This window comes from Dermacentor silvarum, chromosome 3, assembly GCF_013339745.2.
Source record: "Dermacentor silvarum isolate Dsil-2018 chromosome 3, BIME_Dsil_1.4, whole genome shotgun sequence".
NCBI classification, from domain to species: domain Eukaryota; kingdom Metazoa; phylum Arthropoda; class Arachnida; order Ixodida; family Ixodidae; genus Dermacentor; species Dermacentor silvarum.
In genome coordinates, this window is record NC_051156.1 from 192,548,219 (window position 1) to 192,562,534 (window position 14,316).

A 14,316-nucleotide genomic window follows, 5' to 3' on the forward strand; every position below is an offset into this window, starting at 1 on the left:
TATACCGTGGCCCTCTGTTACCTTCCTAACTCCCGCTTTTGGCAGTGTTTCTGGTTCATCGTTGTGCAACTACACAAGGTGACAACACTTTTCAGCCAAGTACACAGAGTGCCTATATAAAAATGATTGTATAGTTTAAGGGACTAGCTAGACCACTTGGTTGCACGACCAAGTGTCACCTCTCAGGGAGAGCAAAAAATTAAATTAAATTATGTGGTTTTACGTGCCGAGACAGCACGCCGTAAGGTAGGGGGGGGGGGGGGGGGGGGGGCTGCGGAATGATTCGGACGACCCGGGTTTCTTTAACGTCCACCTCAATCTAAGTACACGGGTGTTTTCGCATTTCGCCCCCATCGAAATGCGGTCGCCGTGGCCGGGATTCGATCCCGCGACCTTGTGCTCAGCGGCCCAGCACCATTAGCCACTAAGCAACCACGGCGGGTTTGTCATGAAGAGCAACTGAACGCTTTACGGAAGTGAACGCGTGAAACATGACGGCCTGAACCTACAAACGGTTCGTTCGCTCACAATGTGGCCATTCGATCTTCATTAACTTAAGACCTTACACCTTTTAACTTTCTACCTGCCTATAGAAGTACAATAGAAAACAAGAATAAAAAAGACAAGTCAAAAATTCTACGGCAGGTTACTCTTTAGAATGCTGAAAGATGGTCACAATAGGTGGCCCCACTACGGCGTGCCTCATAATCATATCATAGTTTTGGCACGTAAAACCCCATAATTTAATTTAACTTTAATTTATAAAAGTGATTATACGTCCCAGAGCTTAATATTCGGGAGTTTTACGTGCCAAAACCACGATCAGACTACGAGTCACACCGTAGCGGGTGAGACTCCGCATTATTTTTTGACTCCCCGGAGTTCTCTAACGTGCACCTAAAAAAGTACAGGCACAGGTTTTGCATTTAGCTTCCACCGAAACGCGGCCGTGCCACCCGCGACCTCGAGCTCAGTAGCGCAACCCTGTATAACCACTGGGCTACCGCGCCGTGTTACACTATAGTAGCTAGGTGACGAGAACCGACTTAAAAAAGTGATTACCCGCCGTGGTTGCTCAGTGGCTATTGTGTTGGGCTGCTGAGCACGAGGTCGCGGGATCGAATCCCGGCCACGGCGGTCGCATTTCGATGGAGGCGAAATGCGAAAACACCCGTGTACTTAGATTTAGGTGCACGTTAATGAACCCCAGGTGGTTCAAATCTCCGGAGTCCCCCACTACGGCGTGCCTCATAATCATATCGTGGTTTTGGCACGTAAAATCCCATAATTTAATTTAATTTTAATTTATAAAAGTGATTATACGTCCCAGAGCTGCATTCGGGTCCGAGGATGACATATTAGAGAGTTTTAGATTAGGGGACGCAAGCGTCTTGCGTAAGCAAGAACTAGGGGCCGCAGTACTGCGCGGGCGCAGACACCTATCAAAAATACTGCGCATGCGTACTGTACCGTACTGTACCATGTGTACTGCGCATACGTACAGTACCGTACTGCGGATGGGCGCTATGGTACTGCGCATGCGCAGACTGCTGCTTAGAGATCAGCGCATGCGCTGTACCGTGGTCCCTAGTTCTCGCGCACGCCAAGCCGCTTGTGTCCTGTAATCTAAAACTCTCTAATATATGTTTTCAATTTTTGAATGACGGCCGGTCATCTTCGCGAAGGCCAACGGACGAAAGCACTAAAGGGTAGGTGAAAGGGTGTTCACCGTTTCCGGCAACGTCGCCAGCGGGAAAGAGTCCCTCCCTGAGCTTCTGGAGCAGTCCCTTGGGTGGCTCCGTGACGCCTCCGGCCTTGGCCACGGGGGTCTTCTCCTGGTCGGCCTTGGACATGCGCTGGTAGACAAGCCGGCCGAACACGACCACCAGGATGAACAGGATGTACAGCATGATGAACCCTGCGACAAGGGCAGAACTTGAACAACAAGGCGGCCGCGGGTCACGCCTCGCGGCCACTGAAAAAGCCGCTACGTCGGATAAATTGCGACAATTTTCGGCTCGAGAGCGGCGGTGAGTGATGCGAAGCACTCTCATCTTGGGAAACAATTATTGGGTAAGTATATGAGATGTGCGTGTCAATACAGTTGCCAAATACGTAATATCGTCTATCCAGTGACCGAAAGCGTTAAAAAAAATTCGGGGGTTTACGGTGCCAAAACCACGATTTGATTATGAGGCACGCCGTAATGAGGGGCTCCCGAATGATGTGGGCCACCTGGGGTTCTCTAACGTGCCCCTGGAGCTAAGCACACCGGCACAAAAATGCCTGTGTGCCGTGCATTCGGTGCACGTTGAAGATCCCCAAGTGGTCAAAATTAATCCGGAGTCTCGACCACAAAGGCGTGCCTCACAATCATATCGTGGTCTTGGCACGTAAGATCCCAGAATTGATTTTTTTTTGTCTTCATCGATGAGGAAATGTTTTACGTTAAGGGCCATCACAGGCACTCCCAACTCTCGTGTGCTTGTTCCGACGTCAAGAGTTTGCTGGTGGAGCCAGATGGACAGTTTTTCGAAACTCCCAAGCGCTGTTCGGCCATGGTTTTAGCTGGGGTAACCATCCATTGGCCGCATTCCTCTTGATTTTGCGACAGACGGCGCCAAACATCGACACTCACGCGTACTTTGAAGACGTTTTAGAGCCTCATTCGCTGCCCTCATCCCTGTCGCACTTCGGCGATTATAGTTTTGGACATTGCAGCAGCACTGCGCCCCCCATACAGCACAGCAATAGAAGAGCATATCAACACTACAGCTGTGTTGTTGCGCCCTCACGCCCGACTTCAGCACACCAGCATGGTGGCCCTGAAAAAATCGCTGGAGCGAACAGGATAGAAGGGGGGGGGGGGGGGGTGATTCTCTTGGGGATACCTATCCAGCCGCGATGGAAGCGTACCCAGTGCATTTAACAGGTCGTGATCAAGGCCAAGGGCGGAGACATCGAATAAAATGTCTTGCGTTGCAAAACATTTGGTTGCTCAGTGGCTATGGTGTTGGGCTGCTGAGCACGAGGTCGCGGGATCGAATCCCGGCCACGGCGGCCGCATTTCGCCCCAACACCCATGCACTTAGATTTAGGTGCACGTTAAAGAACCCCAGGTGGTCCAAATTTCCGGAGTCCCCCCACTACGGCTTGCCTCATAATCAGATCGTGGTATTTGGCACGTAAAAATCCGTAATTTAATTTTAATTTTTAATCGTAATATATCGGGTAAATACCCTATCAAAGGTTTCCCGATATTTCTTCTTCTATCGTCAACCAAAATATTAGGCATAAGCCTTGCGACAGTATTTATGGCGCATCCTGTGTAGTGTGCTTACTCTGTATGTTATGTGATGAGGTGTGATGTGCCTACGATCTTCTGTTGTTTTTCTCATCTCTTCAAACGGGTTGGCGTGGATCCCTCTCATGAGATAAAAAAAAAAGTTCTGCCAGCGAGGTGCTCACATCGTGAGTGCTGCAAATATAGGAGTGATGTGCATGCATTACTCTTATACTGCTAAACCGCTGGCTCGTTCGGGCTCGAATTTTTGCACAGAGGTAGCACATTGCAGTGAGTTTTGTATAATACCAAGCTTGCGGGCGGGTTAATTATACTCGCACGTTTTTTCCGCGAACAGAATCCGAGATGGGAGTCGTGTGCGGGCGTCGTCGTTAAAAATACGTCGATTCCGCTGCAACACGACGGTGCACCGTATCGATGCAGTCCTTTCTTTCTTTTTGATGACTTAAAAATATATATAGGCAGGACATTCGGCAAAATAAGAACAAGAGCTTGGTGGCGCAACCCACCGCTCCGTTTCTAAGGGGACGCTCATAGCATCCATCCAACCATACATCCGTTCATCCGTCCATCCGTCCGTCCGTCCGTCCGTCCATTCCATTCCATTCCATTCCATCCAATCCATTCCATTTCATCCAATCCATCCTATCCATTGATATGGATCGTCATGGAGTGGGATCGACATTGTTCTAAGTGGCGGTACCGCACACGAAACAAACTTTATACTGTGGGAAAACGCCTCGGCCCCGCGGTCCACGGCAGCACCTCCAATCTCGGCCGGCCTCGCACCACAGCTCGCGCGTCCGTCCTCTTCTTTGTCCACAGTTGGCTCCTATCCACTATTCACGCCAGCGTTCCCACACTATATATATATATATATATATATATATATATATATATATATATATATATATTCTATTTTTTGAGGGGGAGGGGGCACTACGGGGAGTATACTATACACGTAGGTGTGGGATTATACAATAGTCACTGCAATATGCTACCTCGGTGCTAAGTGTGCGCGCGAACGAGCAAGCCGTTTAGCAGTACAGGATTCACGAATACCTGGCGCTTCTATTTTCGCAACACACGGCATGTTTACACTGGTTAATAAAAATACCACGTGATAGTAAAAATGAACATAAATGAGTTCGGCTGACGCGGCGTTCGCTTTTGTCCTGATTATCCAAGTTGGTAAAGAACAATCGACCACCGAGGAACGGAATCATTCGTGCAGAAAAAAAAAAGAAAATACGTCTCCTATCTGGAACACGCATGCGAGGGTCCGCTGACGTGTGTTCCATACATATGCGCCGTTGGCTTTGCATCGTGCTGCGTACAGTGAGCGCAGACAAAGGCGCAGGTGTTCCTTCAAGACAGAAGGCGAACAAAACAATTTGTTTTCTTTGTGTTCAGTGTTTCTCGTGGACCTGAACAAACAGAGAGGAGCTGCGTGGTGGGTCGAGCGCACAAATGCGCAGTACAGTTTTCGCGCGAAAATAAATTAATAACGTCTAGAGGCATATCGCAGAATAGTTAGTACAGAGTTTTAGATTAGGGGGACGCAGGCGTTGGGGCCCCTTAGCGCTTACGGTGACGGTACTGCGCATGCGCAGACTCCCTCAGCGCATGCGCTGTACTGTGGCCCCACGCGTTATATAGGGGGCCCCAACGCTTGCGCCCCCTGATCTAAAACTCCCTATTATCTGCATACTGTCATTACCTTTATTTTTTTTTACATATGAACTTACGCATGCTAGAGACGATAGGCGATAGAAAGTTCGGCATGTCTGTACGTAGTCCAGAAGAGGCCGCCTGTGTACTATACAACGGTGATAAATATGCATGCCTATTGTAAAGGTTTTACATTCACATTGAAAGAGCATCCATGATGGAGTATAGCGGGGGCCAGTGGCGCACCGACGGGGGTGTTTCGGAGGGTTGTAACCCCCCCCCCCCCTGAGGCCGACCTAACCCCCCCTTTTGTTTAACCCCTTTTCTTTCCTTGCGCATTTGAGTACTGCAACTAAGATGTAAGACGCGCAATCGTCTGCACACTCGCAAAAAGTGCATTTTTGGACAATTTCCCGTGAAGAAATTGAAATTAGTGCTGTTAAGATGGTATTGGCAAACTGTCAACTACCCCCCTCCCCCCCGCCCCCCTGGCAGAGATCCTGGGTGCGCTACTGGCAGGGGGGTATTCTGTAAGCGTCCACCCAGTGAATGTGTCCATGCCATCTGCTGAAGATGTGATTGGCTGGACTGGGGTATGCGTTAGAAGGAAACAGGCACCCCCAGCCAATCAGCAGCACTTCAGTATAGCAGACCAAATGGACATGTCCACTAGGCGGCCACTTACAGAATACCCCACCCTTAGATAACTGTGATGATTTGCTGCACAGTAGTTTGACGGACGCTCCCGATTCAATGTGAACGCCTGCGCCTATTTCACCTGCACCTAAATCGAAGTACACTAGCGTTTTTGTATTCTACTTCCCCATATCAATGCGGCCGCCGCAGCAGGCAATCGAGCCTACGACCTCGTTCTCTGCGGAAGAACACTGTAAGCCACTGACTGATATGAGAGATATATGCGCCTGGTGATATACGCTGTATACGGCTGTAAAATTGTTCAAACTTGTGCGCGATCCCTCGGATCCATGCTGACCTACATGTACCTTCCCGCCAGCACCGCTGACGCTATTAATAACGTATAGCTTCCTACAAAAAAAAGACAATTACTGCACTCGACTCCCGTTAATTAGACCAAAACACGGGAGACGACGGGTTTTGGTCGAATTATCCGAAAGGTCGAATTAAAGAATGGCAGCAAAAATGAACGGATGCAAATCTTTTTTTTTTCAATCGCTTGCAGTATAGTCTGTCGTCATCGACAGACTACTTCAATTCGCTAATACAATAACTGTGCATGTCATCGTCGTCGCGATCAGCAGTCAAAAACACTATCGTCCGTGCTGCTGACGAAATTGTCCGAAGAAGCATCGTCAGTGCAATCGTCAGTGCGGAACAGGTTACTGACGTCACTGTCGTCGCCTATATAGGGAACCCGTACATAGTCTGTCAAATTTCTCGCGTTTTCAAGCTTTTAGTCACCGCGGCGCCCACGAGGGGGATCCGCTCATGTGTTGAATACCCCGAAGTGACGCGCTCTCGCGTTCTAACTAAACGAGTTGTCCTTTCATAGTAATGTGTGGTTTCTCGCCGGAGCTGGTTCGAATTATGCGAACAGTCGAATTAACTAAGCTCGAATCAACGGGAGTCGGCTGTAGAAGGAAACCTTGCGCGATATATATAGTGTCTAGGGGAGCGACAAGCAATGCTCACCCCGGCCATTATGGGAGTAGTCGGTTGAGTACGTATAACGTGGATTTTGCGTGAAGTTCGTCCATTTGTCTTCGAACGGTTCCGTGTGGCCTTGCGCGGATTGATCAGTTTAGACTAAGCATCGTGCTATAAACGTAACAATTAGCAATCGATAAAGCATGTGCGCAGCAACTTGTTGCATCGGTGCGCTTAAGATCGCTCGGACATTCGGAAAGCTAAAGCGCAGTAATCGGAGCCACAACAACGTGCGAAGCCACAAGACCGAAGATTAGACAAATCCGCGTATACTATCATCCATCATTCCCGAAGCAGCTAAACGCGCACAGCGCCCGAGTTTAACCTCTAGCAATCTTTGTGGGGAACCCTTCGGTGTACATATGACAGCAGTATATATGGAGTACAGTCAACCCCGGATATATCGAACCCAGATATAACGAATTATTGTGTATAACGAATAGCAGTAAAATCGCCTTAAAATTTTCGCATAACCTTTTTAAAATTTTATATATCGAATTACCTATATATCGAACTTCTTTGTAATTCTCTTCAGATTAGATATATCCGAGTTCGACTGTATCATGACGCCAAGTGAACACCCCCAAAAAGAACCATTCTCAGATATTATCCGGCGATCGTCTATGAAAAGTGTCCGTGGAAATTTCCAGGAAGATGTGCGCATAATCATTTCATTCACGATCGCCTGCTGGCTGTCTGCATGAAGCGAAACAACAATAAATTTCGCCTAAGGTCATCCGTTTTTTGTTGCAAGCTCGCACTGCGACCGCATTCATCTTGTCCACGACGACCGTGCTACGGAAAAAAACTTTTGTGAGAACAGCTGTGTGCGGCGGTATAGTCTGTAGGCGCACGTTGGAAGAAAATGAAGCTTCGTTGCCAAGACTGTTCTTTTTTTTGTTCTTGTTTTTTTTTTTCTTTTTCGTCTACAGTGCAGGTGGTGTTGTGCTCGGTAGCGACGCTATTCTGTTAGAGATATATTCATGAGTCAGAAAAATAAAGAATGAATTGGGTACCACGCAAAAGATAATAAAGAAAAGAAAAAACGAAAAACATGTATTTTGCAGCCACTGCACCTCCACGTGTGTAGGCAATATGCAAACGAGCACATGCCAAATGACGCATATATCTGTGCGTTACGGCAGCTTATTCCATTTGGTTCTGCCCAAGCAAACGACAACAAGTATATCCTGGCGGAGGCTGCAAACTATATCTTTTTCTAATACGTCACTACAACACAACATTTATCCGCATCGATATACTGACTTATGTGTTAAATGCCAGCAAATCTGTTCCATATCCTCTGGACATGCCCCTGAGGAGGACAGAAAAGAAGTGACTACTCCTGGGTAGTGGGAGGCCAGGTTGCTCAGATCAGACCCTGTTGTCCAAGACAGGGTCATTGAGCGAGCTGAAGTCCAATGACTCACTCAACAACGCCCGCCTCCAGTGCTCTAAAATTCTTCTCTGCCAAATAAAGTTTCCACTCAGTCGGTCGGTCGGTCGGTCGGTCGGTCGGTCGGTCGGGGTCGGTCGGTCGGTCGGTCGGTCGGTCGGTCGGTCGGTCGGGTCGGGCGGTCTGTCGGTCGGTCGTCGGTCGTCGGTCGGTCGGGTCGGTCGGTCGAGTCTGTCTGGTCGTCGGATCGGTCGGTCGGTCGGTCGGTCGGGCCGGTCGGTCGGTCGGTCCGGTTCGGTCGAGTCGGTCGGTCGGCGGCGGTCGGTCGGTCGGTCGGTCGGCGGTCGGTCGGTCGGTCGGTCGGTCGGTCGGTCGGTCGTCGGTCGGTCGGTCGGTCGGTCGGTCGGTCGGTCGGTCGGTCGGTCGGTCGGTCGGTCGGTCGGTCGGTCGGTCGGTCGGTCGGTCGGTCGGTCGGTCGGTCGGTCGGTCGGTCGGTCGGTCGGTCGGCGGTCGGTCGGTCGGTCGGTCGGTCGGTCGGTCGGTCGGTCGGTCGGTCGGTCGGTCGGTCGGTCGGTCGGTCGGTCGGTCGGTCGGTCGGTCGGTCGGTCGGTCGGTCGGTCGGTCGGTCGGTCGGTCGGTCGGTCGGTCGGTCGGTCGGTCGGTCGGTCGGTCGGTCGGTCGGTCGGTCGGTCGGTCGGTCGGTCGGTCGCTCGCTCGCTCGCTCGCTCGCTCGCTCGCTCGCTCGCTCACTCACCCTACTAGTACTACTTGCTAGACGTAATGTCAGTGGATAAGGAACCCCTATAAACATTGCCATATGGCGTCAACACATAGCACGTGAATAATATAAACGCACTATCAAGCGCTTGTGTAGGCGCGTTTATCAGAGAAAACGAGAGTTAATTCCCATCGGTTATCGCCAGTGCACCTGGCTCACTCTCCGTGGTCGTTTCTCGTGTGCTCCTACAGGGAAGCTGTATATGGCTAGCCGATTCGTCCGTCCGTCGCCTGTACGCAGTAACTATCATCATCGGCAATGGCTTGAGCGTCGTCTTCTTCCGCAGCTGGCTCGTTGGCGCCCCTCGGCGCAACCGCGCGAACGCGCTCGTGCCACTGCTCCCGCGTTCATCGTCGTCGTCTTCTTCCTCCGCTGGCTCCATTGCTGCTAATCATTCCAGCGTAGAAGTTCACTTCTCCTCTGTCGTCGTAATGGGGAGGCCGAGTTTACGGTGGTGTGAGCCATTGCTTAAGGGGGTATAAGCCATTCATTGTCTTACGTGACGGACAGATTTAATTTTGAAGCAATTTAATTTTGAAGAATCGCAAGCAGCAATGCGATAACGGCGGACTGCAGGCATGCGGTCAGTGAGGTCGTTCTCACCGTCGCAGCCGAACGTGTGTGTAACCGAAACACAAAGACGGAACCAATAATTGAGAAAGACTTTAATGAACCGTCGGGATTAACCCAGTGATAAAATAGCAACACAGCAATGTCATACGAAGTAAGGTGAGCGGCTTTGGTAGCAACAACACGCAGAACTGTTGTCGACGCCATCGGCGTTTTGCCCGCGTTAGCTCAAAATGCGTGCGGCGTTGGTGACTGTTGCTGGAGCCTCTGATATAAATAGGCACTTGGTGCCGCAGCTAAACGTCGCCTCCCTTCCCTCCCCCTCCCCCACGGCCTCTCGCGCGTCCGAAGAAGGCGCGTTTGCTCTACATATATGGTGATTGTAAAGGAGAAAAGAGACGCCTACTTCTGCAGCCCTTAAGCGAGCACGGCGCAGAACGCGCGTTTGTTCTCCGCCGTGCGTTCACTCCCCGTGAAAGACGCGCCCCTCGCGCCCTTTCACTCGCACATACAGCGTTCGGCGCGCGGCGACGATTTCATCTCCAAATGACGTCATACGGAACCTCACGGCGACGGCGACGGCGACGGCGACGGCGACGGCGACGCCGACGGCAGAAATCTGCTTTTGAGTGTCCATATAATTGCTATCGCAATAAAACTTGGAGTACCCTCAAGCTTCGCCTTTAAGAGCGGAACGCGATAGCGTTATTGGACGGCGTTGACGCCGACACCGACACCGTATTTTCTGCGACACGGGGCCCAACCAAAATTTAGAAAGGCTCTGTTTTCAAGATTCCCATCAATGTTGCCTAGAACCTAAGTACAGCAAAACACCATCAGAATAGGAGGGCGCTTAAGCTGCGCATTTAAGAGTGGAACGCTATAGCATTCAAGGATTCCTGGCTGCTTATCAGGCTTTTTCTCGTATATTCAAATTACAATCCGACGCTATCACGTCCGTAAGCTGCGGTTAAGTCGTACATTACGATTTTTCTGACGAATTTTACTTTGAGAAATTCAATTTTTGTGCACTAACGCCTTGCGCCACGCGAAGGGCCCGCCCGGTCGGGGTGTTTCGGCATGATTATTTCTGCCAGACGCCGATCGCAGGATTTTCTGCGACACGGGGCCCTTAACGCTGTCGCGTTAACATCGGTGCCGCACGTTTCAGCTTCGCTGGTTAACCATCTGTAGGAGTGCTTGGGCGGTGATATATTTTTTTTAGACGCACCTGCTATTGCGAGAGAATGTTGGCGCGCCTGAAGCTTAGCATTCCTCTTTTCCCTTACCTCCTGTGGCGGCTGCGGCAGGGAAGGACAACAGTCGCCCTCCACGCCGGCGTTCGCGCCATTGGAGACAAGACACGTACGACGAATCAGCGCATATTCATATAACCACCTGTGCTACCGCCACAGATGCGCTGGCAATAACAACCTTGTTTTCCGCAGTATCACGCAACGAAACAACAAACGCTACCTAAATATTCTCGCCGCCAGGAATGTACGGCTTCGAGCGCATCACTCCGTTAATACAGCGAATAGCTTTCTAGAAGCTTTCGGTAATTCGCGTACATATAGACCATTCTCGACGATGATTTCTACACGATATATATATATATATATATATATATATATATATATATATATATAACTTTTCATTCGTTTCGCCTGTTTCGCGCTTTGGGGTATGTAAAACTGTCGCGAGAAGCCGAAACAGAAAACCTGCCGGACTACTTGGCGCAGTGACACGCGAGCAGGAACTCCGTCCATGTAGCCACATTGGAAGGAAATAAACTACGCTTCATAGAGTTAATATACTAACTCTATGCTACGCTTCATCACGAGAGTCGTTCGCAGCACTGTGCAAGCTGCGCAGGACTCCTTCGCCAACAGGAAGGCCGAATGCCCCACGAGATGTGTTCATCCGCGCTGCGTCGTCTGCACACCGCCGCAGCAAATCGCGGTATACGACTTGCATGCACAAAGGTTCTAACATGTCAGGTATCGTTGTAACGCATCATTGTACCAAGCAAAAATAAAGCTCTCTAGTCCCACCAATAATCAGACAGTTATGCCCGGAACTGTGTTCCGCTGCGCAAGGATATTACCCGTGTAGGCCTCGTTCCTTTCGGCAGTGTTGCAAACGACTTGCGCGATGGAGTATAGGAGAGACCATTACATCACCCAGTCAGCCTTGGCAAAACATCCGTAAATATTCTAATATTTCAATAGTCTCCGTAAATATTCGTAATATTCTTGGCAGCACCGGCCCATCACGTGACCTCTGAGACTCAGCGTATCATTGGCCGGGAATTTTTGGTTGTCGGTAGCATTTAATCAATGCGCACTTGTACGTCTGCCTGCCGTATAGCTGTGCCATGTAGAGCGGGAGGACTAAAACATACCGCGCGCTCTGACGTGACGATCACGTGTTGGGCCAACTCGTTTGGCTTCAATATAGCGTTGCACAAGCCTCCCTTCTAGTTATTTTTTTATTACTCCATGCATGTAGCATTTCCTTCGTTGCCACAGAGTTACCGGCCCGAGGTGGCGGCATAAAAATGAATCTGTTGAATGCTAAACACTCCTCCTAGTTGGCCGCCCGAGAGTCGCGGAGATCTGTAGGGTCGCTGCTGATTTGCCGCCCAGCTTGTAGCAACCCGACCAAAGTACAATACGTGGTTTGGGTGACCAAGCCAATTAAGTATAGCGGCACGGCGAAATAAGTAAAAGCTTTTGTTATCGCCATAAGCGGCAGCGCCTTTGTCGATGACAGTACTGACACAACGGCCACGCTCGGCTTGTGATACAGAATAGATCTGCGAACCATTGTTATAGCGCCCTCTCCTTGTGCATATACGCCTATACAATGGTCGATTGCGTATTGATCAGGAGCCGCATTCTGAAACGATCCACTTCGGCGATAGTATCACCTCGGCGACAATATCGCCGTCAGGCATGCGCTGATTGCTGGTTGAGAAAAAGTAAATGATGACGTCGTGCTCAACCAGCCAATGAACTGAAATTTTGCTAAAACAGCCAATCAGCGTGCGCCGAAGTGGATCGCCACAGTGGATCGCCGAAGTGGATCGTTTCAGAATACGGCCCCAGTACAATGGCGGCGATACGACGACGCGTTGTAGAGTATAGAGGCAGTTATGCAGATTACGCGCTTTCCCAAAAAAGAGCATTAAAAAAATAAGGAAGAGCTTGACGTACGCTATCATTAATTGTGAGGGGCACACATTACGTGCACGAACATTCCAAGTGTGCATTAAAAGGACACTAAAGACAAACATTAAAGTTTACACTGGTAAAGTATATTTCTTTCAGAAAAGGTTAGTGTCCTTAACTTCCCCCACAGGACGCTGATTACTAGAAGAGACATGAGCGTCCATAATGCCATTTTTAGCGCCAGAACCAAAGCGCCGGAACCTAAGTGTGATGCCACGAACCTCGAGGAATTATATATCTTGCATTTGGCCCGTTTTGGGACAGTATACAGTCGAACCCGGATGTATCGAACCCACCCATACCGATTTATTGTGTATAACGAACAGCAGTAAAATCCCCTTGAAAATATTTGCCTAAATTTCTTATTTTATATATCGAATTAGTCGCTGGTTTTCTATGAAATACAACGTAGTCCATCTTTACCGGTAAGAATTAAGTCAACTAGACGCGAGCAGACGCCGACGAAGTCTGTGACGTCACGGTAATATGGCGCGGGAACTTCTAGGCGGCGTCGCAACCACACTTTCGTACGCCTTTACTTCCTTTCTGGTTTATTCGGCATCTTTTCACGGTCAGAGTTATTTACTTTGCTCTTTAGAAGGATAGTTTGTCAATGCGCTCAATTTGCCTTTTTGTTTTTTTAAATGCGTAAGCACTTCTATGCCTACCCAACGAGGAAACCCTGTCCGTCCGTCAGGTAAGACGAATCGCCTATAAAGAAATTAAACGTATAAAACAAAATAAATTTGAAAGAAAAAAAAACGTTGGCGGTGGTAGGATTTGCTCGTAGAAGCCGAATGTCTTATACCCACCGCGGGCTAAACACCATTTCTTCTTTTCTCTTTGGTGTCCCTTGAGAGTAATTCTCTATTCGAGAATTTGGGCCGATATTCCGAAGGCGAATATCAAGCGCCACAAGCTTTTATGTTGGGCGAGGCGGTTCCCAGTGAAAATGAGCATACTCAACTGGGTTGTGCGGTCTCTAATTGCAAACGCTCGCTAAACAGGTTCAGTGTCACCCCTGTCTCTCCTCCTATACCGCCTCTCGATGAGGTGCTCGCGGTGGAATCGCGCGACATCCTCAAAACAACTGACGCCCGCTAACGAACCATCATCAGCCTATTTTTACATGTCCACTACAGGACGAAGGCCTCTCCCTGCGATTTCTAATTACCCCTGTCTTGCGCTAGCTGCGTGATTCCAACTTGCGCCTGCAAATTTCCCAACTTCATCACCCCATCTGGTTTTATGCCGACCTCGACTGCGTTTCCCTTCTCTTGGTATCCATTCTGTAACTCTAATGGTCCACCGGTTATCCGTCCTACGCATTACATGGCCTGCCCATTTCTTTCTATGAATGTCGATTAGAATACTCGGCTATCCCAGTTTGCCTTCTGATCCACGCCGCTCTCTTCCTGTCCCTTAACGTTAGGCCTAACATTTTTCGTTCCATCTCTCTTCGTGCTGGTCCTTAACTAGTTCTCGAGCTTCTTTGTTCACCTCCAAGTTTCTGTCCCATATGTTAGCACCGGTAGAACGCAATGATTGTACACTTTTATTTTCGACGACAGTGGTAAGCTCGCAGTCAGGATTTGACAATGCCTGCCGTATGCCTCCAACCCAATTTTATTGTCCTGTAAATTTCCTTTCATGATCGGGGTCCGCTGTGATTTATGAC

General features: G+C 49.5%; 1 protein-coding gene across 3 annotated transcripts in view; it reads right to left on the minus strand.

The window, feature by feature from the left end:
• Positions 1 to 14,316, minus strand: part of LOC119446366 (mitochondrial sodium/calcium exchanger protein) — a 150,170-nt gene that overhangs the window by 27,113 nt on the left and 108,741 nt on the right. For all 3 annotated transcript variants that reach the window (XM_037710777.2, XM_049664095.1, XM_037710778.2), the window contains exon 7: positions 1,730 to 1,918. In XM_037710777.2, coding sequence (XP_037566705.1) covers positions 1,730 to 1,918 — 189 coding nt within the window. The remainder of the gene's footprint in view (positions 1 to 1,729; positions 1,919 to 14,316) is intronic.